The sequence below is a fragment of the Leuciscus leuciscus genome (genome assembly GCF_965113295.1).
Source record: "Leuciscus leuciscus genome assembly, chromosome: 6".
NCBI classification, from domain to species: Eukaryota; Metazoa; Chordata; class Actinopteri; order Cypriniformes; family Leuciscidae; genus Leuciscus; species Leuciscus leuciscus.
Genome location: NC_138730.1, coordinates 37,114,384 through 37,128,333, shown reverse-complemented (window position 1 = coordinate 37,128,333; position 13,950 = coordinate 37,114,384). Strand labels below are relative to the sequence as shown.

At 34.9% G+C, this 13,950-nt stretch overlaps 2 protein-coding genes across 6 annotated transcripts in view; one reads left to right on the top strand and one right to left on the bottom strand.

Moving 5' to 3' along the window:
- Positions 1–13,950, bottom strand: part of LOC309501431 (uncharacterized protein) — a 188,284-nt gene that overhangs the window by 11,168 nt on the left and 163,166 nt on the right. The gene's annotated exons all lie outside the window — the stretch shown is intronic.
- crema (cAMP responsive element modulator a) lies at positions 331–13,844 on the top strand. Of its 5 annotated transcripts, none has more exons than XM_082173661.1 (8): positions 331–481; positions 2,849–2,948; positions 4,323–4,439; positions 5,138–5,223; positions 6,024–6,172; positions 6,408–6,596; positions 11,316–11,472; positions 11,594–13,844. In XM_082173661.1, the coding sequence occupies exons 2-8, from the start codon at positions 2,859–2,861 to the stop codon at positions 11,736–11,738; spliced, it is 933 nt and encodes a 310-aa protein (XP_082029787.1). In that variant the 5' UTR covers positions 331–481; positions 2,849–2,858; the 3' UTR covers positions 11,739–13,844. The 5 variants fall into 5 exon arrangements, with proteins under 5 accessions (XP_082029787.1, XP_082029786.1, XP_082029788.1 ...); XM_082173662.1 differs by lacking the exon at positions 331–481 and adding an exon at positions 2,547–2,564; XM_082173660.1 differs by having other exon boundaries at positions 361–2,948.

Here is a 13,950-nt window from a genome sequence, read left to right as displayed (position 1 = left end):
ATTTTTTATTTAAATATATTTAAGCTTATTTTTAATAACTGAAATATGTTTCATTTTATATTTTGTTTTTTATTTTAATTTTTTTTATAATAAAGTTGTTTCGATTCATCTTTAGGTAGGCTGAGTCTTATCAGTCTGGAGCACTTCTCATTATTAAATTCGAATTATTTTTTATTATCAAATTTAAGTCTCAAATGCATTACTTCATTATGGAAATAAATTCATTTTAGCAAATAGGACAGTGTATGGCATTTGGTGGGTGACAGCGGCCTCTCAGCGCCTATAGGCTCCGCCCAGCATGTGTGTGTTTTTGTGTGTGTGTGTGTGTGTGTGTGTGTGTGTGTGTGTGTTGTAGGGGCCTCCGGCTGCATTGTTCACATTTCCCAGGCGCATCATCAGAGCTGACGTGGGCTCTACGTGTGCAGCGAGTCGGGCTTCCTCTTCACCCGTAACGAGTGACGAGACTCTACGTAAAACTCGGGTAAGTTATTGCTGGCATGTCGATCTGCCGCCAGAGAGGACCTGGAGATGAGCGCAGCAAGACGAACATGACATTTAGCTGCTGTTAAATTAGTTTCTCAGATATAATATGTGCGCGAGGCGAAGCTGTCTGGACGCGGTTCCAAGTTTAAATAGCGCTAAACTAGCTGTTGAAAATAAAATAAACCTGCGAACAACGAAAAACGCGCAGATTTCATATTCTAAATGTTTAGACTATTCGTCAGAGTTAAGCTGAAACATAATATAAGTACGAAAGCAAATTCAATTCAGGGTCGGCGATATTAAAAATTAAATGAGCCTGTGGAGAATGACGCAGCTTGATCCAGGAATGTGCCAGTATATACAGTAGCCTACTCAGCTTGCCTAAAGAACTAAAAAAGTTTGCAAGTTGCTTTACTGCTGTATTTATTTGTGAGCCCATGAATGTTTCAAATGTATGTCATATCCTCGTGCCACCGTTTGCTGTTACATAAGCGCGAGCTGTTCAAAGTTTGCGCGCGTTTGTTTCTGTCAGAAGAAACAGAAGTTGAGAGAGCGCTGACATAATGAAACAGCCATAAATCAACATAGGAAGGAACAGTCTCAATAAACCACTAAAGCAATCGAGTAAAATATATTTCCTCATAAATTGTACGAGTCTGCTATCTAGAATAGTTTATAAGTTTGTGCACTGGTCAAGAAGCATTCAGAGAAAATAAGGAAGTGCACGCGGCCGTTAGAGCGCGCTCCGGTTTTGTGTGCGTGACGTGCAATTTTTAATTACCCCATAAAAAACAACTATTAAATGATATTAAATATACATTTTTTACATATAAATTTTTTTTTCATGATTTAGAATTCTTTGTTTATGTTTAACTGCAGCAATTCAACTCTTGCAGTATTGTATGAAAATTATTTTGTTTTCCCTTCAAGTTCTTTAGAATTTAAAGTCCCTCTGACCTAATCAAACCCAATGGACTGAGTTTCGTGACGCACTTCCGTTTGGAAATAGTACGTCTCACTTATTTCCGGTTATGTTTACCTTCAATGTATTACTGTGGTCAATGAGTTGTTGAACAAACTCCACCTAAAATGAGTGTCCCGTGTCCGTAATAAGATTTAAAAATGTGGCAATTTTTATTGACAGGAAAAGGTATATTCTAATGTTTACTGTGTGCAGAATTTTCCAAACTCATCGGAAAATGAAGTTTTAATCCAACCCAAGCCGATCTGAGAAAAATGATTTCACCGTAACGCTGAAGTGTATGAGAACAGATGAATAACATCAGTACGAACCACAAACATTTATTTATTTGGATTAAATATTTAAATCATTCTGTGTCATTTTTCAATGTCAGTCTTTTCACTATTTACATGTTTATGCCCAAAATGCTATAATATTCAAAGTAGTTGATTGTCATTCTCCTCTACTGTGTACGTTATTGTTTAAATAGCCTAGCCTATTTAACATTGTTACAGGCACCTCGTTAGCATTCATTCATTCAGTTATTTTAAAAGACTGGAATAAACACCAGCGCACACAAGCAATCCTTTTAATAGTCAATTTCATTTAAAAATGTAAACCCAACAGGTATGAAATGTCAGGAAGAGAAAAACACTGTTAATGAGAAGACCAACATATAGGACTGCTGCAGCTTAGTGGATAAATATTTTTAGCCTATTTATTATTCAGAATGCACAGTTGGAAAGAAAATATATTTATAGGAACATTTCAGCAGGCTCAAGATAATTAATACAGAGATCATTATTCATTGTTTTGATCAATTGGCAGCCATGAAAAGCGGAAATGCTTAGACCTGTTTTCCGGTTCGAACGCTGGGCGCTCCGCATAACCCCTACTGGCAGCCATAAAACAAAGTAATAATCTGCATTCTCATGTATGTACTGTAGGTGCGCTGAACGCTCCCGATATGTACTAACTAGAACACAGAAGTAGTTGTGCAAGTAGTCCATTGGTAGATATTATTGAAGCTTTGGCCATCTGTTCTAACTTTTTTTTTCATGCATTTTTCATTTCTCACAAGATCGTGGAAGGGTATGTTTCACAATTCACCCTGATGCAGGTACTGTATATAAGGCTAAAACGGCCATTTACACTGTCAGCAGGTAATAAATCCACTGTGGAAAATAAGAAACTGCTTCACAGGTCTAAAAAAAACATATACATATCAACACAAACACTAATACCGAACAGTTTTATTGCCTCACATCTTGGACCACTCGATTGGCAAACCTTTGGCTGAAAGGATGGATTATTGCATCAAATGCAATTTAGGCTTTTTAAAATCTTGTGACGTATGACTGTACAGAGCGCTGACTGTGCATTTCCTTTCTGCTCTGTCGCTAGGCCAATCGCCATGGAAACTGCAACCATAGCGCAACAGGAAGCCAGTGCAACTGAGAAAATTACAAGTGAGATACAGTCAGATTCTGACTCACTCACACAGGTACAGATATGACGTCTGTTTCATTTTGTATATAAAGATCATGCCAAACTGAACACACATACATTAATGTTTGAATAAACTAGGGAAAGTGAATGAATGAAGAATTTATCTACTATTGTACACCCAAGGCACTTTATAATCATTTCATTTCAGAGTCTCTCCTCACCCACCACCACCACCACCACCACCATTTTGAAAAATGTTTCAAAATCTTATTTACAATTAAACCGACACTGTAATACACATTCCTAACCATAGAAAAAATATGGTTTGACTATCATATTAATATACCGTGGTGGTATTAATGTGGATTTCCAAGTTACTTAGAATAATAACATGATAATACCATAAAAAACATGGTAATATTATGATACAGTGTCCAAAAAACATGGTAATATGATGGTACTTATATGTGTTGTTAGACTGCAATATTTACAGACTAAATGTAAAAATAAAGATTGTGCAAAATATGACTTTATTGTATTAAAAGTGTGTGTTATTTTAGTATTATACACTATTAAAGTATTTATTAATATTTTGAATTTGCTTTTATATTTATATTTTTTGTTTTAATTTTAGTTTGAGGTTTAGATTTTTTTATGTGCTTTTGCCAATTTTGCAATTTTAGTAATTTTAACTTATTTAACCTAATTAAACTTTTTTTTATTTTAGTTAGTTGCTTGTTGTATTTAAGTTAGTTTATAGTTTTTGTTGAATCTAATATTTATATTTTATTTGATTTCAGCTTCATTTCAATTAATTTAAAAAATATATATTTTTAGTTAAGAGATAGTTCCCCCAAAGTTGAAAATTCTGTCATCATTTACTCACCCTAAAGTTGTTCCAAACCTATTTGAGTTTCTGTTTTTCTGTTAAGATATTTTAAAGAATGTTGGTAATCAAACAGTGGACGGTAGTCATTGACTTCCATAGTTGAAAAAAAATAATAATATAACACTTTAGTTTAGGGTCCAATTCTCACTGTTAACTAGTTGCTTATTAGCATGCATATTACTAGGATATTGGCTGTTTATTAGTACTTCTAAAGCATATATTAATGCTTTATTCTGCACCATTTTACATCCCTTAATCCTAGCCAATGCCTGAACTTAACTTAACTACCTTACTAACTATTAATAAGCAGTCATTAGGAGTTTACTGAGGCAAAAGTCATAGTTAATAATAGTAAGTTAATAGTGAGAATTGGACCCTAACCACACTTTAGTGTGACCAAAAAATACTATGGAAGTCAGTGGTTACCGTCTTTTGTGTTCAGCAGAAGAAAGAAATGAGTAAGTGATGACAGAAATGAACAATAACAACACTGGTTTAAACAGCCTCAGACATGTCTTACCCTCTGTCTGTCTCTCTCAGGTGGACGAGGGTGTAGCTGTGGTGTCATTACCTGATGGACAGACACTACATGTGCAGGGAGTCATTCAGACAACACAGCCCTCTGTTATACAGTCACCTCAGATACAAACTGTGCAGGTACACACATACAGGTTTTTTATGTATGTAATACATTTGTACAGGACTGGTGTACATATTAAGCCTTAGGAAAAGTTACCATCTATACAGTCCACACTTATTAAACCATAATGTGTGCTGTTCTGTGAGCCATTCAAGCACAATCCTGTTATTCATTTACCTGTTCCTTCACCTGGAGAGGCTGACCAATCACTTTGCGGGCAGTTAGAGCTGTAGCCAATCACAGGGCACGTTTACTCATCCTGGGCTCAATGGGATGAAGGAGAAGCAGATTGACATAGTAACAAGAAGAGTGAGAGTAGCTGTATAGAGCAGTAATGAGATTTGTGTGAGAGTCAATGCATCTGATCTTCTTGGTAACACACACACACACGCACAAAGCCCATGTCAGACAAAACAAATCTGCTCAGGAGAAGATAGAAAACTCATGGTCACTTGGGACAATTGTTATCTATAGTGACACATATGTAAAATACATATTTCATCAAGTACTAAAGATGGATTTTGAAAGAATATCCTAATTTTTTCATTCAATGAAGCCTTAAAATGATGAAAAAGCATTCTATATAGAGCTAATACTAAAAGATGTGTGTAAAGAACACCCAGAAATGTAGTTATTCACTGAAATTTTCCCCTCCACATGTGATTCTTTTGAAGGCTCATTTGGCATTAAGGCGAGTGCATATGTGTGTTTTTAGGTAGCTTCTGATACCGGTGGCCCAGGTACAACACCATCCGATTCTCAGAAGAGGAGGCAGATTCTGTCCAGACGCCCATCTTATAGGTGAGATCCATTCTTGAACGACACAGTGTTATTTTAGCATTATTCATAAACTATTGTAGTATTTATTAATATTGATTAGTTTTAGAATTAGCTTTTACTTTATATTTTCAGTTTTCATTTTAGTTGAAGTTTTAGTAATTTTAACATGCTTTTGTCATTTTGATTTAGTTTGAGTCATTTAATACTTCAACTTCAACTTATTTAATATCTAGTTCAGTCATGAAACTCTAGGGTGTAGGCTGACAGGTCCTGTACAAGCAGTCATATCATTAGAGCATGGCACAAGCTGATTGGCCTCTGCTGATCCTGCAGCCAATGAGATTGCTTGCCCAACATTTAAATAGTCTGGTTCATTGTTTGCTGTAAGCTAGTCCTGCAGTGCATTATCAGAGTTCCTCTGAAACCCTCCACCTCCCCAGCTCCACCTGCCTAGATCTGCTACGCGGATGAGGAGGAGGGAGGGTCTAGCTAGCCTCCGTTTTGATTGACAATACTTCGAACGTCAACAAGAAGTGACGTCACCAACATCACTTAGAGCACCTTTAATATTTATAATAGATTTTTTAACAGCCTTATTTTAATTAACGAAAATTATTTTTTGATAGAATTAGCTACATAAAAACACTGGTGGCCAATCAGATATCTCATGACTTGACGTCATTCATTTCATCCCTGGAGTCAACAACAAAATGCTCCAAACTCAATAATACCCAGAAACCCGCACACATGTTAGTTCTTGTCTGAATATATTGACATTTTGTGACAGATACTGATGTTTTAGTTTACAAATGTATTTTCAGGAAAATTCTTAATGAGTTGTCATCAGATGTCCCTGCTGTGCCAAAGATCGAGGAAGAGGAGAAAGTTGAGGAAGAAGCCCCGCCCACCTCTAATGTTGCTACGGTGACGGCACCATCTTCAATCTACCAGACCAGCTCAGGGCAATACAGTACGTCTGAGTTCATTGCTCAAATAGTTATATCACATTGTGTGGCATGATGTGTGAATTCAAGTTATTACCCTTAAAATGAAGGGTTTTGTTGTTCATCAGCCCTCTCTTACGAAACAGCAACACATTAGATACTGCACAAATGTTTCCTAAATTTATGAAACTCTTATCAGTTGTTATAGCAAGTGTTTGGGAAATTGAAGATAAACTGTCTTATTGTTTTGTGTCTGTGCAGTTGCAATCACTCAGGGTGGAGCGATACAGTTGGCCGGCCCTGGAGGAGAGGCCTTGCAAGGGGTTCAGGCTCTGACTCTTCCCAGCCCCGCCACACCCCAGCCTGGGGCCACTATCCTGCAGTACGGCCCCCAGCCTGGAGACCCTGGCCAACCGCTACTGCTAAGTGCTGGACAGGTGCTCGTTCAGGGTAAGACACTGAAACTTTTATGAACATCTTTAAAAGCTTTAATCTGAACCACATCTCTTCTGAAGTCAGTCAGACAGAAAGAGGTTAAAAATCTTTTACAAAATGTTAAAATTGTTGTAATTTCAGCAAAGTGTGTATATGAGCTGTTAGCTGATAGCAGGCCCTGATCGTGGAAGGACAATAAATATACACGTTGCATTGTGGGAATCTAGTTAGATTTGCAGTCAAGTTTGTGTAGGAAGTGAGAATTTTTTTAGTTTTTTTTGTGAAATGACATTTACAAAATAAGGTTGAAAATCTCCTTGATTTGCAAAGATAAGAGTTTCAGCATGTGAACCCACTCACTATTGGTTGGAAATACAATGTTTTTTTTAATATTACCCTAAATAACAATAATAATAGAAGTACCCTGATACCCTGGTAAACCCTGGTAAAGTATCTGTGTTGAACATTGCAAAAATAATTTTCTTAAACAGTATTTTGGTCTTGATTTTCAGTAAAATATCGAAACATCCTTGAGATATTTTAAAATGAGTTTTCAGAGAATATTAGAGAATATACACTACCGTTCAAAAGTTTGGGGTCAGTAAGAATTTTAATTTTATTTTTGGGGGAAAGAAATAGAATAAATCAATACTTTTATTCATCAAGGATGAGTTCAACTGATCAAAAGTTACAGTAAAGACATTTATAATGTTAGAAAATATTCTATTTTAAATAAATGCTGTTCTTTTGAACTTTCTATTCATCAAAGAATTTTGAAAAAAAAAAACAGTTTTCAACATTGATAATAATAATCATATTAGAATGATTTCTGAAGGATCATGTGACACTGAAGACTGGAGTAATGATGCTGAAAATTCAGCTTTGATCACAGGAATAAATTACAGTTTAAAATAGATTAAAATAGAAAACAGTCATTTTAAATTAATTTACAGTCATTTACAATATTACTGTTTTTTTTATTGTTTTTTTATCAAATAAATGCAGCCTTGGTGAGCAGAAGAGACTTCTTTTAAAAACTTTTGAACATTAGTGTATACTTATTATAAGTTTTTCTTACCCTATTTGCAAATAGTTAGTTTTATTGTTTTTTAAGCATAAATCCAAAATCAAACATATATATATATTTCCTAAAACAAGTTTTATTTATTTTAAGGGTTTAAATTTTTTTACAAAAAATAAATAAAATACTGAAAAAGACAATCTTTTTTTGCAGTGAATAGAGAGAGAATGAAGTGTTTAAATGTTCATCTAACATTTTTTTCCCTCAAAGTGACTAGTCTAATTTTTTGTGTTTGTTAGTTCAATAAAAGTAACTAAAAATAAATGTTTTATACTTTGCTCCTGGTAAAATTGTAATATTGACAAAGAGATGGAACATTTAAACAGCAGCTCTGAGCAGAATAGATCATAAGAATAGATAGATTGTTTCAAATGATTTCCCACCTATTGAAACAGATAGGCCTTTAGAGATATCCTTAAAGATATTCATCTATGTAAACAGAGTAATATGACGACTGACGTGTGAGTCTCTATGTGTGTGTGTGTGTGTAGATGACCATTTCAGATGCCTGTGTAGTGTTATGAGGTGAAATGGGCACAGTATCCTTTTGTTTGAGCTGCAGTGCTTTTGCGTCACCATGTTCTAAAAATACATACTCAATAACATATCCCTCCTTCTCTTGTCTTCTTCCCTTCTCTTTTACCATGAACTTAAACATTTAAATTCCATGCAGTTGCAGAGACTTGTTAGACTTGTTGTTTTAATGTTGCTCAGGCCATAAATTTGAGCATAGAAGTTTAATCACAAACCTAGTGTCTTCTTTCTCTCAATCTCTCTCTCTCTCACACACACATGGGGGGGCATTCTCCAGAGGGAGTGTGTTATTTCCCTGTGAGACTGCCGTGATGTCATAGTGATGTCAATGCCCTTAATAGTAACCTGTAATCTGACTGAGAGAGAGAGAGAGAAGGACGTAGGGAGGGAGGGAGAAAGAGAGAGAGAGAGAGAGAGAGAGGGAGGGTTAATGGCAAAACATTAAGTGTCACAACTCAAACTCAGACAGTCAGAGAGAGTCTATGAGAGAGAAACTCACTCAGTGAACCAGCTGAAAGGAAGAGAGAGCTTTAAGAGGAAATAAAGAGGAAACAGAAGATAGCGCTCAAAAGACAATCACAACTGGATTACTACAGCATAGAGATGGCAGTGACCGGGGAAGAGACCGAGTCAGGTGAGAGAGAGAGATGTGTGTGTGCATGTGTGTGTTTTATGAGGGAAAAGTCAGTGATGCTAATGTATATATGCTGTATGTATTTATGAAGTTCTGTATTTTGTCATTTGGTAAATAAGCTAGTAGCATGATGAAATAGACATTGCTTTGTATTGTTTTTTAAGTGAATATTGGTAGTTATTTAAACTTTAATTTAGTTTTTATGTAGTTGCTTCTTAACTTTTTTGCCTTTTACTTGTAAATTGAAAGTATGTGGTGTAGTAAATAAATGGTTCTATATATTCCATGTAGTCTCAATTAATATGAGTTTATATATTAATTATGGATGTATAATAATAATTTTAATATAATTATAAATATAGTAGTTATTATAAACATATAAAACTAAATAATAATTATGAAATGCTGTTTACATTTTTTTATATGGAGTAGTCACTGCAGAAAATGTCAACAATCTCAAAAGTAATTAATGTAGCGAATATAATATTAGATTATTAATAATAATAACATTTAATATAGTGAATATTACAATCCTACAAAACTGATAAAAATAAACAGAAGTTATATCATGTGTGAAAGTTTGTAAACACATCAGACAGTGGGAGAATGACACTTGTTTTCGGGCTTCTTTTGCTTGTTTCCTTTCATGTGGTTGAAACTTTCTTCTCAGTCGTAAACACACTCATTGACATGCTCCTGTTTTTCAAAATCAGGCTGCAAATCTGCCTGTCTATTCACACACATGAATCATTGAGAGAAAGGCAGACAAAAGCAGAGAGAGAATGAGGGGGGAGGAGGGAGGAGCTTTCGGTTTGACGTCAGTCTGTTTCCTGGAAGCCTGCCGAAGCCGAGACGGAGAGAGAGCGAGAGAGAGAGAGAGAGAGAGAGAGAGAGAGAGAGAGGGAATGGGGCGGGGGTTTGGGCAACGACGCACACAGTGACATCAGCATTTTGTCACATTGTCTGATAACAAACGCACACACACACACACACACACACACACACACATGCACGTTAAGTCAAGGCATATCCAGTTTGTTGAAGGACGTTTACTGCTGGGAACACTGACTGATAGCTGCATTAAAGCTGTCTGTACTGCACCAGTGACCTTATACTTATATTTGGGGTTTTGAATGTTACTTCAGGTATTTTTAATGTTGTTTGTGTGGCTGGATGTTATAGTTTTTATATAACTGCTCTGTTCATTGTTATTGTTTTGGATTTATTACATAAACTAATGAGTCCAATTAGACCTGCTCTTTTAAACCTGGTTACAATAGAAGTCAAAGCTGATTGGTTAGATCCAGTTGTGCCTCTTTATTAGTCGGCTAAGTGTCAAAAAAGAAGTGCTCCTATTTTCTCAAGATAACAACTTACTTTATGGGCTCTGTTTGCTTCCATATGTTTGGAAATTAATATTAATAATAATGATTAATTATTAATAATTATACAAAAATTGATTATACACCTTTTTTTATTATTAGCTCAAGGATTATCATCACTGATCAAATTTTTTTTATCTGTGAGTTTTTTTATATTTTTTAGATAAAACCAGAACTAGAATTGCAAAAATAATGATGATTATTATTATTACATACTGTTTTCTCAAGATAACAACAACTGTGATTTCTGTTTGTTTCCATATGTTTGGAAATAATAATAATATTATTGTATAATTATTGTCAATAATAATGAATTATATGAACCTATACACTTAATTATACAATACAATAAACTACTTCATTCCCTTATAATTTAACATGGAATTATGGACTTAATTATTTATTTGGTGTCTTAGCTCAAGTCCATATATCACCTCTGATCTACATTTTTCATTTATGAGTTTTAAACCTTTTGCAGATGAAACCATAAACAGAATGGTACAAATAATGATTATTATTATTCTATTTTCACGATTTACTCAGCTCTTTGCTTCCATATGTTTTGAAATAATAATAATAATAATAATACAATTAATAAATATAATTATTGTTATTATCAATAATAAAGAATTATACACTTTTTAAAAAATATATTTTACTTAGCCTAAGCATATACAGTATATCACCACTGATCTACATTTTTCATTCATGAGTTTTCAGATACAGATTAAACCATCAAAATATTGTATGTTGCATCACTGACCATCAATTATTGGTAACATTTTACAATATAGTTGTAAATGCTAACATAAACTAACCATGAACAATAATTTTAGCAAAATTTTTTGTAGTTTAATTTCAAAATCAGTTTAATTTCTAAATATACTATTGTACATTTTAGTTTCTAATGCATTATGTTAACATGTATGTTGAAATGAACATTAACTATGATTAATATGATGTAAATGCATTGTTCATTGCTAGTTCATGTTGTCAGCTATTGTGTAACCAATTTCACTGTAAATGTATACAACCAAACTTTAAAATGTTACCCTTTCATCTGTCAAAATATATAATGCATTTTGGTTTATTTGTGCATGTAGCTGCCACAGGAGACATGCCAGCGTATCAGATCCGCTCCCCGTCGTCAGGGTTACCACCAGGTGTCGTCATGGCAGCGTCGCCGGGGGCCATGCACAGCCCACAGCCGAATGCAGAGGAGGCCACACGCAAGAGGGAAGTCCGCCTGATGAAGAACAGGTACACACACACACCTGAGTCTCAATGTGTGCATGTGCTTCAACTCGTGCACTTTTCTTTTTGGGGGCTTAACTATCTCTTTGAGCCTGCTCCTGTTTGACCTTTTATTTGCGTGTTGTAGGGAGGCGGCCCGCGAGTGTCGCAGAAAGAAGAAAGAATATGTCAAGTGTTTGGAGAATCGTGTCGCTGTGCTGGAAAACCAGAACAAGACTCTCATAGAGGAGCTCAAAGCTCTCAAAGACATCTACTGCCACAAGCCAGAATAGCCCTCACAAACACTGCGCAAGGACTGTGTGATACACAAACTACCTGTCTCTTCTCTTCTTCTGTCGCACCGCCTGGATTTGATCGTTTTCGCTCGTTTGTTTAGCCAAATGTTTTTACAAGAAGTTGCTAACGTTGCTTTGAGGATGCTGAGGTCTACTGCTGTCTGCATTTTATCCTCTCTCACACACACACACACACACACACACACACACACACACACACACACATACATTTTAAGATTGGCATATATTATTCCTGTCCTCCGTGTTTCGAAAAAACTGGAACTCTTCATTGATATGTGTGGAAAAATGTATGAGCTTTACTTTAAGTTGAAATCAGAAAAAGCTAAGTTTGATGAGTAGATGTGAACTGGTTGCACACTGCGCACGTTAGCAGCATGTTTACAGTTTTGGCGCATAAATATGGAGAAAATACACTGTAAGCCCATTTGAAGCAACATAAAATAATGGAGTTATATACTTATTCTTTGATGCAGCAGGCTACATTTGTAGTGAGTTCCTCTTCAGTAAGTCTGACTGAATGACCAGGTGATTTAAGCAGTTTATTGGATGTATATTGGGTCCTTTTCCTCATGTAAATTAGATTTCAATCACATTTGTACATTCCAATATTTATTTTATAATTCATGGTTTTAATAAAGAAAATAGTAGTACCCCAGAAATCACTATTTTCTCGTTTTCTGTATAGATTCCAGATTCAGGTTATGCTGTTTATGTGCGCAGTGTGAAACACCAGTTTCCACATAGTAGTTTTTATATCGGTGAAATTATGTGTTAGATGGAATGAACTGTTTTAAGTTGTTTATTAGCAGGCATGAGCTCATGGCTGATTGTAACTGTGACCCATAACTTCACCAAGAAACGTGACATAATGTTGATGATTACATAATATTGATGTAAGTGCTTAAAGGGATAGTTCACCCAAATATTTTAATTTTGTGTGCACTATTTTTCTTCTGTGGAACTCAAAAGATGACATTTTTAAAAAATGTCAGTGGTGTCCAGTGTTGTTTTGGACCCCCGTTGTCTTTCATTGTCTAGACAAAACCAGTTCTTCAAAATATCCTCTTTTGTTTTCCGCAGAAGAAAGTCATACAGGTTTGGTCATACAGTCATACAGGTCATACATGAGGGTGAGTAAATTATGACAGAATTTTCATTTTGGGGCAAACTCTCTTTAAAACTGCTCTTAACTCCATTTATTTATATTATATCACACAGATTTACTTTTATTCATTCAGCACACTTTTATTCAGAGTGTACAAGTAAGAAAAATACAAGCATAAGCACTTCTCTGTCAATTTCCTCATGTCTGTAATATAAAGTGAATGTTAATATGCAGACAAACTATAAATTAGCCAGGTTGATTGCTCTGTTTGTTTGAGCATCCCAAAAATAGCATCTTTGGATCAACCAATGGAGTGAGTTTGAGGCGGAGCTAGCTTTTTGAAAATGTTCATTTTTTCTAATCTGTTTTGTGATGCTAGAGGCAGAGAAATTACACACTTCAGCTCTAATGCTTTGTTTATCTGTGCTCCAATTCATAAAATGTGAGGAACAGTACATTTTGCATGTTGAAGGAAGGAAAATGGTGTAACATTATGAATTTTGAATGTTACTTGCATCACAAATATTGCTTTTGATGTAATATTGTATATTATCTCAGTAATGAATTTATTATTTCATTGTTTATTATAATATTAGAAGTGAAGTATGGAAGTAAAGAGCCATTTATGAGTAATAAAAGTGCAGGTTCTCTAAGTCAGACAGGTGGCACTAACTCATATTTCAGCTGTTAGGATGCCTGTGTGTGTGTGTGTATCTTCTGTTTATCAGACTGCTAGTCATCATGAATTCATCTTCACTTACAGCCAATCATGTTTCTGTGTTTTGATGCTGTACTATTTTATGTAGTCTGGTCGGAAAATGGATTTGGTTTGATATTTAAATAGCTTATGTTTTCAATTAACCTCTTAATTAGACTCTACAGATTGATGTTAATATAACAGATTGTATGCCCTGCCTTTCTTTAACACTGTACAGAGCGCTGACATCTATTTTTAATAAAATATTTTTATAAATGTATATGGTCAAACCTGAATTTTGAGAAGCTCTATTTATGTGTCTTTTTAGGGTGTAGTATTTATAGCTAGCTGTATATAAAAACAGTAAATATCCCCATTTAGATAAT